Source organism: Panthera pardus, unplaced genomic scaffold, assembly GCF_024362965.1.
Source record: "Panthera pardus isolate Hobbes unplaced genomic scaffold, ASM2436296v1 HiC_scaffold_17, whole genome shotgun sequence".
NCBI lineage: Eukaryota > Metazoa > Chordata > Mammalia > Carnivora > Felidae > Panthera > Panthera pardus.
Window position 1 is genome coordinate 114,349,565 of NW_026526732.1, and position 15,625 is coordinate 114,365,189.

At 43.0% G+C, this 15,625-nt stretch overlaps 1 protein-coding gene across 7 annotated transcripts in view; it reads right to left on the reverse strand.

Annotated features, from left to right (window-relative positions):
• The window catches only part of CDKAL1 (CDK5 regulatory subunit associated protein 1 like 1), a 706,407-nt gene that overhangs the window by 37,318 nt on the left and 653,464 nt on the right, over positions 1-15,625 (reverse strand). For 5 of the 7 annotated variants that reach the window (XM_019425256.2, XM_019425259.2, XM_019425260.2 and 2 more), the window contains one exon: positions 12,715-13,829. The exons of the other annotated variants lie outside the window; for them this stretch is intronic. In XM_019425256.2, coding sequence (XP_019280801.2) covers positions 13,644-13,829 — 186 coding nt within the window. In that variant the 3' untranslated portion in view covers positions 12,715-13,643. Of the gene's footprint in view, positions 1-12,714; positions 13,830-15,625 lie in introns of those variants that run through there. 7 annotated transcript variants of the gene reach the window in all.

The window sequence follows — 15,625 nt, forward strand, 5'->3', positions numbered from 1 at the left end:
GTTCAGAACAGCACAGACAGCAGTGCGACAGGGGTGGGTGACCTCCCATCAAAAAAGGTAACTTTTTCTCTTCTTTTGGTTACGATAAAGAGTTTCACAAACAAATTTCATTACTTAAGGTATGCAGCCAAATGATGTCATCGTGAAGCAAAAAATAACCTGGTCCAAACGGCACAGTTAGAGGAAAGCTGCCAATTTCTATTCACTCCTTCCTGGGAAGAATGGATGGGGCGGGGAGTGGCCCAAAAGAGTAATTAAAGTAATGAAGATAGCAAGTCCGTGTCAGGTTGATGTTCGCAATGGATTAAAATTACCTGCTATCAAAGTTAAACTGTCTGAGAAATTGCTTCCTGGCTATGTTTGGCATAAAGAAAATTTGGAGCCACCGCATCTGATTACAAGACATTGAGAGGCAGAGAAAATTATCTGCAAAGGGAAGGACTTGTTCTCTGCCACCTCTGAAGACGGGGGAGGTTCTGAAGTATCCTAAGTGGTTCTGAAATTAATTTTTTTGCTACTGACGGTCAGAGAGGAAAAAGAAGGGGCTGAACATAACCGTTTACACGGAAAGAGACACAGTTTGTGGCATTGCTTTTTTTCTTTTGTTTTTTAAAAATTTATTTATTTATTTGGAAAGGGTGTGTGTGCATGTTTGTGCATGTGCGAGCAGGGGAGTGGAAGAGAGAGGGAGAGAGAGGATCCCAAAGCAGGCTCTGAGCTGTCAGCACAGAGCTGGACAAGGGGCTCGAGCTCATGAACCGTGAGATCACGGCCTGAGCCGAAATCAAGAGCTGGACGCTTACAAACTGAACCACCCAGGCGCCCCGCTTTTCTGTTTAAGTCATGACAGAAAATTCACAGGAAGGCTTCACTTGTCTTCATTTGGTGATTTTTAGGGCAGATATCAAGTATTAGATTTCACTTTTCCGATCAGAGAAAACCTGCCCTTGGAAGGTCCTTCTCTTAAAGACGACCCCGCCCCAGTCACATCTCCACCCACCTCTCTGCCTGGCTAAATCAACTCCTTGGCCGCAATCTGCTTTCTACTCCTTGCTTGTCCCACCTGGCACCTGCCCGTGCCCTTTCAACGTACTTAGCATCCTTTGCCTCTATCTTTACGGGGCTCACCCTTCCTAGAGAAAGCCTTTGTGGACCTCCCCAGTCTGGGTTAGATGTCCCTCGTGGGCTCAGACAATTCCCTGTATTTTCTACCTCGAGTAGCTGGATTACAACTGCCTCCGAGCTTCCCAAAGGTAGGGACGGTGTCTGTCCTGTTCGCTTCTTTCATCCCAGTGCTAAGCACAGTTGCTTGGCACACAGTTAAGTACTCGCCAACCACATGCCAAGTTGTCTTCCCCTTGAGAAGTCTCCATCCCACTTCTGGAAGGGATTCTTTTTCTCCCAGTGTCCTCACATTGCCTTAAGTATCTCCTAAAGCTTAGCTACCTGTGTTCATGGTCTCAGCACGTCTGCCGGTGCCCTGCCCACCCCTTTCTGTGACACCAGCTAAGGTACACTGCAGGCCCACAGACTCTAGCCTGAGAGCGGTAAAGTGCACTGGTTAAGAACAGGACTCTAGAACCAGACTGCCTGGTTTATAACCCTGGCTCTGCCACCTGCCAGCTAGTGACCTTGGCGGGTCACCTCTCTGTGCCTCAGTTTCCCCATCTAGAATAATCATTCCTTCTTCAGAGTGGCCATAAGGTGTTACATATGCTAACATATTTACAGTGCTTGGGAAGGGACCTGGGTCTATATAAATGGCAGCTATGATGATGAAGAGGTGAAGAAGAGGAGGCTGTTACTCGTAATATTATGGCTACAGACATCAAAAGTGTTTTTGGCTACTACTTCTGTTTGCCTTGACTCTTGTGCCAACCAACCCTTGAACGAGATTTCTAAAACCAATAATGGCAAACTACAGTGACTTCAACTTCTTCCCAAGTGGTCACCTGGGACCCATCTCCTTATTTCTGTTCCATTCCAGGTCCTCCTACCGTGTCCATTCCTGGATTTTTGCATTGGCTTCCTGTTCCTGTTCCAATAGTAGAACAGAAAATCCAGCTACTATGGCTTAGACTCATTGTCTCATTGCCTCAGAGAGTGCTGCCTAGCTCCAGTCACAAAGGCCATAAATCTTAAACCCAACTACTAAGAGTCGAGAAATTTCCCTACTGGTAGAGGATGAGTTAGCATGTTTTCTCTCTTAAAGTCACGCACAACGAAAGGAGGCGCTTATGGTTAACAGAGTCGTGGAGTGACATAGCCAGCCGCTGGAACACTGGGTCATTGCGGGACCTTGGGCTGTAAGTGACTCTAGTGGATGGCCAATAACCTGTGTGCACTGAACAGTCACAGGCTGAGGCAGAAAATCCAGCCCAATCAAAGATACCAAACCTGGTAGAGAGTAAACAGCACCCCTGGGTCAGTCTCAGGAGGAAAAGGTGAAGGTCTGCACTGCTCCCGAGAAGAGAAGGCAGAGATTTCAGATCTGGTTCCGGAAATCAAGGATAATCATCCGTATATTACAGAATACAACACAGTTGTAACAAGAAGTCTATAAACTCAGTATAATGAGTATGTATTCCTTCTTATAAATTCCGCTCAAGCTTCTTTCTATAACTCAACTTTTCATAACCCCATTCCAGTGGAGAAACAAAAGTCAGTCTAGGTAAGTGCGCACACAGTGCCCCCAGACTCCCACCCCCAACCTCTTCCTGCTGCCTTCTCTCTGGGACTGGGACTAAGAGCTCAGGGGATGGAGACAGGTGCAGGGGACACTTCTGACCCAAGCTGGCACTGGGCTGCAGAAATATTCTTAGCTGTGACGGGAGCCTTAAGACATGCACTCAGTGATGACACATTTCTGGACACAGGTAAGTCCAGAGTTCCACCCCAAAGCATCTCTTCACCAAACACATCACTTGGGATGCCAGTTTAGAAAAGTTCCAAACTAGAGAGATGGCCTCAAAGTCACTTAACTCCTCCTAACCTCAGTGTCTCCATCTATAAAATAAGTGGGTCTTTTCAAACTCTATGCTTTCCATGAGCCCCTCTTGCCCTTATTCTAGGCTGATCTGTAGGGTTCTCCACGCTGGCAATTTGAAGCAAAACCAGGTCCTCAGTGAAGCAGAGAGAAACACACTGATCCCCTTCTGTCAAGCGCTGAGAAAGAGCAGTCTTTCCATGTAACCTACTTAAATCTCAACTCAAATTTCAAGTATTTCTGTACGAAAGTTTAAATTGTCTGCCACACTGGGGAGAAACAGAGGCTGTTTAAGATTGATTACCAGAAGGCAGCCACCGGTGAGTTTCTAGGAGTTGACATTTGTGACTTTAGTGTTGGGTTGCCACAGGTTTTGCTTTTAATATTAATTGAAGTTACCATAGCTCCCCGGATAGACAGGCTGACGGCCACACAGCATGAGGAAAAGCTGGTGTTAAATTGCTTCCCCCCCACCCCCCAACTTGCCTTTTGATTTACGTGTCTAAAGGCATTAAAAATATTCTTCAACCTGAAATGCAGCATTTTTAGTTACTGAATTTTCTTGTAGCTTGTATAATTCTGATTGCCCGAGGCAATCTGGTTTGATGAGATTACATTTTTTTAGACTGCCATCTGACCAATTTCTGCCTTTTGTAAGACTGCTTTGGAACTTTTGACCTTTCTAACTTCAAACATCTTGGAGGGTGTTGTGTTAAGAGGGAAAGAGAGAAGAGGGAACTTAATTGGAGACTTTAGAATCTTGTTCTGAGCAGATGAGGTTAGAGATCTTACACACAGAAGGAATGTATGAGAAGAAAAACTATTGGAGAGTCAGAGACAAAAAAAAATGTAAAAACAGGAAAGGTGGGAAGTGGTCAAGGACGACAGACACAACAGACGTTCCTTCGAAGGTTTGAAGATCATGCTCTTAAATGAGACAAATCCAATCTATCCTGAATGTCTCTCCAGGTAAAAATTTAAAAGTAAATTTCAAAAGATCTTTTACTCCCACTGGATGGGACTCAGGATATAAGCTCTGTCCCTTGGTTCATTTTCCATTTGACTTCTGATTTCACTCTTGTAACCAAATGAGACAGGATATTGACTATTCACCACTGTTTCCTGGGAGAGAAACTGGGCTGTGGGCAGGTTTACTTACACCCAAAACAGGGAGCGGAGACCAAATTATAGTCTAGTTTTTCTGGTCTCATAGATGTGACACGTTTTAATATGGCAATGGGCCAATAATCAGGAACTTAGCCTTTTCCTGTGAAGGTTGGAACTGAGGATAGTGGGCCAGGACTTGGTGTCTGTGGGCAGCAGAAGCCCTTCTCTTATATCTCAAATGACACCAAGTAGGGCTGCAGAAGTCATACTGGCTAAAAACAAAAACACAAACAAACAAACAAAACAAGACAAGACAAAAAGCCAGGAATATTTGTTCTCTAAGCATCACAGCCTGAGATGGCTATCGCAGGTGGCTTTTGGGTTAAGTCTTCACATAAATTTATCGAGAAGAGAGCATATGAATCCTTAACTAAACAGGAGTATCAACAGGATCTGAGATGCAGAAGATCAAAACCAGAAAGCTGGAGTCACTCACTTGAATCACAGCAGATATACAGGGAAGGTAGCAGGTACTGGAGGATATATGGTTGCTGGGACCCCGGAAGCTATTCGGCGTGAAAATGCCAAAGCAAAGATTAAGGTTCAAAGATGCTGAACTACAAAGAGAGGGGGCTGCCTCTTACTGAGGCATTTTCTTCGTTAAAATAACGATGGGCTCCACACATCTGGTTATGCGGTATGTGTTAGAGCAACGGGCGTAAGACCAACCAACCCCTGGTATCAGCAATACTCGTGTCAGTGACAGCGGTGACAAGAACCACCACCCGCTGGCTAAGCTGAGGTCGGCTCTCAGTTCTCCTGGAAATGGACAAGTGTAGTGGCTTAGCAGCAGATGAAAAACTCAAGGTGAAGCCTTGCTTCGTGGTCCTGAAAAAGTGGTTATTCCATTGTGCACTTCCAAAAATGTCGGTATATGGTACCAGAAGAACCCACTGGTTGGAGCATCAACAGGAGAGCCAACTGTCCTCCACGCTGTCAACGCGTATCTTTCCAAACAGGCATCTCTTCAGAGCCTGCAATGCTTACAAGTCTGTTTAGAAGCCTGGAGTGGCTCTTCCTTGACTATCAGCTAAAGTCTAGATTCCTTAGAACTGCATCAAAACTGGCATCAAAAAACTTCACAAATGTGACCTGAGACTTTAAAAAAAATTTTTTTTAATCTTTATTTTTGAGAGAGAGAGAAAGAGCACGAGTGGGGGAAGGGCAGAGAGAGAGGGAGACACAGAATCCGAAGCAGGGTCCAGGCTCCCAGCTGTCAGCACAGAGCCCGATGTGGGGCTCGAACGCACAAACTATGAGATCGTGATCCGAGCCTAAGTCAGACGCTTAACTGACTGAGCCACCCAAGCACCCCAACCTGAGCTTATTTCTTAATATCTAGCTATACTCTTTCTCAAATTCACAGTGCACTTTTCTACTGTAATTTGGCAAAATAAGCATAACAAAACATTTATCACTGAAACCATTTCTAAGTGCATAATTGAGTGGCATTAAATAAAGCCACAGTGCTTGTGTATGTAAGCATGACCATTATCTTTTTACAAAATTGTTTCATCATACCCAACATAAACTCTGTACCCATTAAACAGTAACTCCCTCTTTCCTCCTCCCCTCAGCTCCTGGCAACTTCTATTCTCCTTTCTGTATCTACGTATTTGTCTAGTCTAGGTAACTCCTGGAAGTGGTATCACACAATATTTGTCCTTCTGTGTCTGGCTTATTTCACTAAGCATAATGTTTTCAAGGTTCATCCACGTTATAGCATGTTGTCGGGATTTCACTTCTTTTCAAGGTAACATTGTGTACTACATTTTGTTTATGCATTCATCTACCAATGACGATTTGAGTTGTTTCTACCTTTTGACTACTGTGAATAATGCTGCTAAGAACACTGGTATATAGGTATCCGTTAGAGTCCCTAAGTTCTTTTGGATTATATATGTAACTGCCAGTCATATGGCAGTTCCAGGTTTCAATCTTGAAGAACTGCCAAGGTATTTTCCACAGTGGCGGACCCATTTTACATTGTCGCCAATAACATGTAAGGGTTCCAGCTTCTCTACACCGTCAACGTCTCTTTTGACGGCAGCCGTCTCAACAGGTACGAAGTAATGACTCACTGTGATTTGGGTTTGCATTTTCCTAATGTCTTAGCACATTGAGCATCTTTTCCTGTGCTTCTTGGCCACGTGTGTATCTTCTTTGGAGAAATGTCTACTCAAGTCCTTTACACAACTTTTAATTGGGTTGTTCAATTTTGGGTTGTTGAGTAATGTATATTCTGGCTATTAATCTCTTGTCAGAGATAGGATTTGCAAATATTTTCTCTCCCGTTCTGTAGGCTGTCTTTGTGCTTTCTTGATAGCTTGATAGCTGTGTGCTTTCTTGTGTCCTTTGATGTACAAAGTTCTTAATTTTGATGAAGCCCAAAATTATTCTTTTGTTTCCTGTATTTTGGTATCACATGTATGAAATTATTACCAAATCTAAAGTCATGAAGAATTTCCCCAATGTTTTGTCTTTTAGAGGTTTTATAAATTTAGCTCTTAAGTTTATGTTGGTCGTTTAGCCCCTTTGAGTTAATTTTCATATATAGAGTAAGGTAAAAGTCCAACTTTATTGTTTTGTATGTGGATATACAGTTTTCCCAATACCATTTGTTGAAAAGACCGTCCTTTTTTACCGGTCTTGTCAAAAATCAATTGACCATATAAGTGAAATTTTTTTTCTGGGATTTCTGTTCTATTCTATTGATCTGCATGTCTGTTCTTGTGCCAGGACCATACTGTTTTAATTATTGTAGCCATATTGTAAGTTTTGAAGTTATTAAGTATTTGTTAGTCTTTGAATTTTATTTTTCTTTTTCAAGATTGTTTTGGCAATTGCATTCCATATGAATTTGAGGGCTGGTTTTTCCATTTCTGCCAAAAAGTGGGGGGTGTTGTTTTGATAGCAATTACATTGAATCTGTAGCTTGCATTAGGTAGTGTTGATACTTTAAGTCTTCTAGATGTGAACGTAGGATATCTTTACATTTATTTACATATTTAAAAAATTTCTTTCAGCAATGGTTTATAGTTTTCAGCATGCAAGTCTTTTAACTCCCTTGTTAGGTTTATTCTTCAGTATTTAATTCTTTAGATGTTATCGTAAATGGAATTGCTTTCTGACGTCTTTTTAAATGGCTCACTGCTGTGTATAGAAACACAACTGATTTGTGTGTGTTGATCTTATAATCTACAACTATGCTAAATTTATTAGGTCTAACAGCTTTCTTGTGAATTCTTCCAGATTCGGTATACATAGGATCATGTCATCTGCAAATACAGTTTTACCTCTTCCTTTCCAATTTGGATGCCTTTTATTTATTTTTCTTGGCTAATAGCTCTCATTAGAACCTCTCGCACAATGTTTTATAGCAGCAGTGAAAAAAAGGCACCCTTGTCTTGTTCCTGATCTTAGGGAGAAAACTTTTAGTCTTTCACCACTGAGTATGGTGTGAGCTGTGTGTTTTCATAAATATCCTTTATGTTGAGGAGTTTCCCCTCTACTCCTAGTTTTCTAAGAGGTTTTTGTCATGTAATGGTGCTGGATTTTGTCAAATGTTTTTGCTGTGTCAGTTGAGATGATCAAATGTTTCCCCCCCCCTTCATTTTATTAGTGTGATATGTAATGTTGATTGATTTTATGTTGAACCACCCTTGCATTCCTGGGATGAATCCCACTAGGTCATGGTAGATAATCCTTTTAATATGCTATTGAAATCAACTTGCAGATCTGCTCAGTACTTTTGTGAAGTATTTTTGCATTTATATTCATGAGGGCCATTGGCTTTCAATTTTCTTTTCTTTATTTGGCTCTACCGTCAGGGTAATGCTGGCCCCAAAGAATGAGTTAGAAAGTATTCCTTCCTTTTTCATTTTGTTAAAGTGGAGGAGAAGTACTGGTGTTAATTATTCTTTTTACATTTGGTAGAATTCACTTGTGAATCCATTTGCTCCTGGACTTTTTTTTTTTGTTCATGCTGTTCAGGGGAAAGTCTAGCGTTTAAGGGAAGAAAGTCCTGCTGCGAGGCATTTTCTTAAGAGGGCCGAGTTCCACAAAAGAATTTTCCCAGGGACACCTACCAATACACTTAGTTCAATCTAATCTTCACTCACCAGATGTTTAAATTACTTCTGGCTATTTCAAAACAGATCACACCTGCAAGAGTAAAGGCATCACACAAATTCATCCTGGAAGGGCAGACTCACAAGATAGCACCAGGAACTACATTCAGGAGTGAGTGCCGTCAGAGTCATTCTAAAGTGACTCTGAGGGAGATAACACAACTTAAAAAGTAAGCTGTGGTTTGTAACTAGCCTCGATACTTATGCATACAGTATGTGGATGGTATGTTTTAGTTCACAAAGGTTGGACCTAAGCATAACAAGTCTTAACTAAACAACATGCTTTATATTTATTTGAAATTCTCTTGCTCTGTTTAAAAACCACATGTGTCTTATTCCCTTTTATGGAAATTGGGGGTAAAAACAAGTTAAAAGCTTGGATGTTGGAATCAGTCTGGAATAACATCTATAGTTACTGTTATTAAGTAGGCATATTAAAAGCAGATTACATAAACCTAGGTGTTAAAATTTGTAGTTCTTTAGGCTTTTCTGGATTCCAAGTTTTCTCTGACCTTGATCCAAGGTTGTATTTTTTACAACGTATATTGTATTTTAAAAATACAATGTAAAATGTATTTTTTAAATGTATATTTTAAATATATATATATGCATATATATATATATGTATATATATATATATGTATGTATATTTACATAAATATTTTTTTTCTGGGCACTTGCCCATCAGTATTCATAAGTGTATTCAGATGTCCATAAACCAGGAAGACTGCAAGAGGCCAAATGAAACTCTTTGCTTCAAACTCTACACAGTTGGGATGTTTTGGCTATGGAACCCCAGGAAACAGTACTGGTAGGAAATAATTGACAGAAAACTAATGAAGAATAATAGTGTCTGCATTTCCTTTTACCCCCAAGGCAGGGTGGGGGAGGGTATGACTTCTAGGTCTCCTATTAGTCTGCTTGCTCTTTTCATCTTTGGCCACAGAAAATCTCCTTCTTGATCTCAGATCGGCCACCCAAATCTGGGCCCCACACCGTTCATTAATTTGATCTCCTCAAATACAGCTGCGATCCATTTTCTTTGAATTTTTCTTCCTTTGCCGCATTTGTTAGAATTAGAGCTTAAGTCCCTTGAGGCAAGAATCTTTTTATTCCATATATAATTCTTTTGGGTGGTCGTGAGTTAATATCAGAATTGAAAACCACCTAACCCTATTTATAAAATTGGTTTGCATGTTTAAATGGCTAAAGTAATCATGAAAAGGGAAAAAAAACTGTGTGTGCCAAGGACATACTACTTGATATACGTGATCCCATTTCAGCTTTCGATGACCCTGCGGTGGGATCGTGTCCCTATTTTACATGAGCTTCAGAAAGTGACCTGGCTGCAACTTAACCCAAACTTTTGCTGATGTCAAAAACCTCACGCTCTTTCCCTAAACTATCTGCCTCCAATTTGTACTGAGGTCTGAACCTAGTTGGTTCAGATCCTTGACTCCTTTATGGTTTCTTAACTCAAATTTTATAGTTTCAACACCATAAATGCTAGCTCGATGGAAAGGCAAGTGCAAATTCATCACACACGTGCTATTAATAAATTAAAAAACTAAAAAAAAAATATTTTGACAAATAGTTAGGACCCCAGATTAAATATAAATTTGGCATGGATCCCAAAAAGGTTGCCCCATAGAGCTGAGGTTTTCAAGCTTTCTTTTTTTTTTCTTTTCTTAACATTTATTTTTGAGACAGAGAGAGAGAGAGACAGAGCATGAGCAGTGGAGGGGCAGAGAGGGAGGAGACACAGAATCTGAAGCAGACTCCAGGCTCCGAGCTGTCAGTACAGAGCGGACACAGGGTTCGAACCCACGATCCGTGAGATCATGACCTGAGCCGAAGTTGGACGCAACAGAATGAGGCACCAAGGCGCCCCGGTTCTCAAGCTTTCTTGACTCATGGCACCCCTAGACCAAAAGAAACAGCTAACCGTTCTCTTTACTAAGTAGGTAGGTACTAACAACTTAGTATATACTTGTGTCTTACTATCTTACAAAATCTGTGCGAAAAAAATACAAGTATATTGAAATACATAGTTCTTTTATTCCAAACTTACCATAATTACTTATTAACGGAAGCTGTGCATCTATGGGGCACTGCACAACTTCTCAAACCTTGAAACAAAATCATCTGCAGTTCTGGTTCCACATTTTCACTTGATACTTGCTTTTTGTCACAGCAACTGCCTAAAATCCGGCCTTAAACATGGCACCTTCAAAAAGCGTGCACTCCAATGTTGAAACTGAACCATTTTGAGCGAGTAGTTTGCACAGTATCTGACAGATGTCGGTGTTTCCCTCAAAAATTTAAAATATCCTGGGGTGCCTCAGGGGCCAGGCAAATCTTAAGAATATCTTTTTCCCTCTCTTTTTTCCTCTCTCTTTTCCTCCCCTCCCCTCCCTCCCTCTTTCCCTTCCTTTGCTTTCTTCTATGTTTGTTTTATAATGATAAAACCTCTTAAAGCCTCATTTGTAACTCCAACCCTCTCTTTATGACTAAAAATTTCAACCTGGCTTGAAGTCGGCAGAAAAGCATGTTTTGACGGAAAGACATATGGGAATCTGATGTTTAGACACATTTTCCCAGAAACAGAGCAAAGTTTTCACCAAAGAATATTTTACATGATCCTAATCTACCTTACACTTGATGAACCAAGGAAGATGGAAGGAAAGAGGGAGAGGGAGGGGAAGGAAGGGAAAAGAAACTTGATCAATAAATCTTCTTTATGTAGACGCGTGACGGTGGGAGGTGGGGTCTCTGGGAGCTGAATGGGTCCCGAGGGTGGAGTCCTCACGAATGGGAGGCTTGGAGAGCTCTCTCACCCCTTCTACCGTGGGAGGTGCACAAGCAGACGATGAAGCAGGAAGTGAGCCCTCACGAAATACTAAATCTCCCCAGGGCCCTGATCTTGGACTTCCTAGTCTACACAATCAGGAGAAATAGATTTCTGCTGGTGAAAAGCCGCGCAGTCTACGGTGGTGTTAACGGCAGCCTGAATGAACCGAGACGGATCCCTTCAGAGTTTCCTTTTCGGCAGGAGGGATGACATTAAAAAACCCAAAAAAGACTTTGGTCCTGAAAGCAAACACGAGAAGAAAATAAGCACAACAGGAGCTATGCTTACAAACTGCAAGTCGACTGTCCTATCGTGGCTGACTTTTTTTTGAAGTTTATTTATTTCTTTGGAGAGAGAGAGAACGAACAGGGGAGGGGCACAGAGAGAGGTAGAGAGACTCCCAAGCAGGCCGCACACTGTCCGCGCAGAGTCTGACGGAGGCTCGAACTCAAGAAGCGTGAGCCTTAGTTGGCCACCCAGAGGCCCCGTGGCTTTTTGTTTGAATCGGGACAGTCTATGTTATGCTATGCTGACAACTCCCAGTCTCAGTGGCTTAAGCCAACAAAAGTTCCTTTCTTGTTCTACACCTGTCTGGCACATGTCTACACCTGCTCCTTGCACTCCCTCGGGGACCTCATCCTGACACGTGTGCCTGTAACCACCCCCCTGTGGCGGGAAGAGTGCATGGCCACTCAACACGTCCGCCTCAAAGACACGACCCTTCCGCTCCCACTGCCTTGGCCACGGCCAACGCCGGTCACAAGGCCAGGCTGAACTCCAGGCCGATGGGAGATGCACGGCAGCCGTACGGGCCGGGAGGAGAGGACGTGGAAAGGCAAGAGCTTTCCTGCTGTCCAAACCTGCTCCTGCAGCACCCCCCCACTCCGGGCTTGTCCTGTCCACAGGAGAACGGTCTTGTCAGTGACCACCACACCCGCTCCCTCCTCCCTCCCTCCAGCAGGATGTCATGGAAAAACCGCAAGCTGGATTTTCAGACCACAGCCACCCCGCTGGCCAACTGGTCACCAGGACGGCAAACGAGATCATGTGTGGTCTGGTCCCCGCTGCAGGGCTTTTCATGCTTTCTGAACCGAAGAGCTGAATGAGGTTGCACCCCGACTGGGGGGAAGGAAACAGCGGAAGTGGGGAGGGGAGCACCCTGTGTGGCTGAAACAATTCTTGAGAATCCCCGCCGCGGCTGGTGAGGGGCGCTGGGGCTGTTACAGGACGGCCGTCATGCTTTCACGGAAAGGACAACTGAAGGAAGGAGAGTGGAGGCAAGAAAAAGCACACAGCAGGGGGGGGGGGGGGAGTAGGAGGGCGAGAGTGGGGAAAGGGTGATGGGGGGACAGGAGCACCGCTCTGGTCTCCAGTCAGTGATGGGCGCAAAGTTCTTCTTAAGCCCCGTACCGCGTGACTCCAGGCTGTCTCGCAGGGTGAGCCCAAATGCATGCTCCACTGGGGACCCTAAGAGGGACACGGGCAGGTCCTCCGCGTTTGAAACCTGACTTCCTCTTAGAAGCACATGCTGGGTTTGGAGAAATGTACTAACACTGGTTTTGTTTTCCAAACTCACCAACTGATGACATAATTAAATTTTATTTGGATGCCTCGAAAGACATAAAAGGCTGAAACATTTTGACATAAAAAGAAGAGCTGAACAGGGTATGAGTTTAAAGATGAAGCGTCCTATGGTAACCAGAGGGCACCCGATTTCCCTGTGACTCCCTACCGTCCAAATAACATTTAAATTCTGATGTTCGTAAGATTGCTTCATAAGTCAGCTCCTTTCACGTAAGTGAAATAAGTCACTGTATTTAGTAAAGGCCAGTGATGTCAGGTAGAAATAAATATTTGATGTCACCGATCAGAAACGTCAGAAAAGGGGCACAGCTGGTTTTAGACAAATCCAGTTTTTGAAAGTTTGCGGGTGCTGAAGACGTGGGGGGACTCCTTGCACTTGTCAAAAACGTCGCCGAGAGCCCTGGAACTGGCGACTCTCCCGGTGCCTTCCAAAAGAATTCTTGCTTCCAAATGCAGGTTTCTCTATAAACTTTTCAGGAACACATCTGCTGTGAAAAATAAGATGTTCGTAGCACCGGGACTCCAAACAAAGCAGAGAGAGAAAGATACATTTTTAAAGGTTTAATGAAATTCAAAATTCTTCCCACACAAGGAAAAGATGACTGTGTAATTAGGTTCTGACTTGAAGACGAGAGGTTGAAAGAAAATGCAACCCCTTGCATTTCTTGCCGCAAATAAACCAAAAGGAGCTTAATTTAAAAGATATGCCATGGCAACAGTTAGTAGGTTTTAGGTCAAACAACCAATGGCCCAACTCCACGAGAGACACAATCAGCCTCATTAAAAAGTGTGGCTGGAGCAGAGGCAGGGAGACCAGGATAAATGACTACTCTTGGAGTACTGACGTGATTGTTTTTCTGTTCACTGAAGATTTTAATTAGAAACTTCTTCTTCTTCTCCAATGTTTCATTTAGTTGTGTTTTCACTAGAGATTTTGACAAAAAAAGGCGAGAAGAAGAGCCAACAGAGCCAGGCCCACGGACACCCTCAGTGCACGGTCTTGACGAAGATTTTGCAAGCGGAGGGCCATCCTGGAGCTCGCGAAGTCTCGCCCGACGGCAGAAGTGTGGGATACTGAACTCGGGTGATTCCCAAGCCTATTTCTGAATTCCTAGGAAGACGGAAACATAGAGGGGGGAAAAAAAAGATTTAAAAGATGCAAACAAGCCCTACTGTGATGTCAATCAAATAACGAGTCCCTATACAAGGAGCTTTTTTTGTCTTTATTGAGATGCAACCGACACAGGACATTGTTATCGTTCAGGTGTACAACCTCATCGTGTTTTGTATGTTCCAAAATGGCTACCACAAGAGGTCTAGTTAACATCGACTACCACGCATAGTTACAATTTTATTCTTGTGACAACTTTTAGGATTTACTCTCTTAGCAACTTTCAAATATACAACTCAGTATTGTTAACTACAGTCACCACGCTGCACAGTATGTGCCCAGGGCTCATTCACACTATAACTGGAGGTTTGCGCCTTTTAACCACCTTCGGGCATTTGCCCGTCCCCACCCCAATCCATCTGTCCTCTGTAACTACGAGCTTGTTTTGTCTTTTTAAAGATTCCACATGTAACTGAGCCCGTACAGTATTTGTCCTTGTCTGACTTATTTCACTTACCATATTGCCCTAAAGACTCATCCATGCTGTTGCAAATGGTAACATTTCCCTCTTTTTATGGCTGAATAATATTCTGTTACATACATATATATATCATCCCACTTCTTCTTCATCCATTTATCCACCGATGGACACATAGGCTGTTTCCATACCTTGGTTACTATAAATAAGGCTACAGTGAACACAGGGGGGTTAGTGTTTTCATTTTCTTCAGATAAACACACAGAAGAGGAACTGCTGCTGGATCATATGGCAGTTCTGTTTTTAATTTTTTGAGGACCCTCCAGACTGTTTTCCACAGTGGCTGCACCAGTTTGCATTCCTACCAACAGTGGCCTTTTCTTCACATCCTCGCCAATGCTTGTTATTTGTCTTTTTGATATAACAGCCATTCTAACAGGTACGAGGTGTCACTGTGGTTTTCATTTGCGTTTCCCTGATGATTAGTGATGTTTAAGTGCCTCTCATGTACCTGTCGGCCATCTGTATGTCTTCTGTGGAAAAATATCTACTCAGATCCTCTGCCCATTTTGTAATCAGATTGGTTTTTTTTTTGCTAGTGACTTGTAGGAATTCTTTATATATCTTGGTTATTATTCCCTTATCACATATCAGATAGATGATTTGTAAATATTTTCTCCATTCAGTAGGTTGCCTTTTTGTCTTGTTGATGGTTTGCTTTGTTGTGCAGAAGCTTTTTAGCTTGATGTAAGAAGCAGCTATCACTTAGTTACTCCTTCAACAGAGACACATTCAGACATGCACCATGGGCCACATGGCCTCAAGTTAGGTATGGGGAAATCACATTTCCTTTCCTGGAAGTGTCAGACCAAATTGATGATTTTCCAGATTATACACAACATATACGAGACAGAGTGTGCGTTTATGGAGAATCAAGGCAGAATTCATGAAGCCTAACGTTTATGTAGAGTGGAATCATAGGAAAAATGTTAACTTTTAGGGATGCAACCACATCCACTCGGCAAAAGAAGGACAGAGGAAAAACTGTGGAAGCCATGTGATTCCACAAACGTATCCCTCAGGGTGGAGATTTCCAGCCGGGGCCCTGCTGCAGGAGGGCTGCCCCAAACTCGCAGAGGGGTCTGAAGGGGTCTCGGCGGCCAGAGGGACGGGCCCTCCACATGCGGCTCCCTCCGTTTACTCCGCTGGGCAGTGTAGCCACTACCACTTTCTCTGTGCGCCAGGCATGGACAAGGTCGGAAAGTCCTGCTTGGAAGGAGCACGAAGAGTGAGGAGTCACCGCCACACTGCTTTTTAG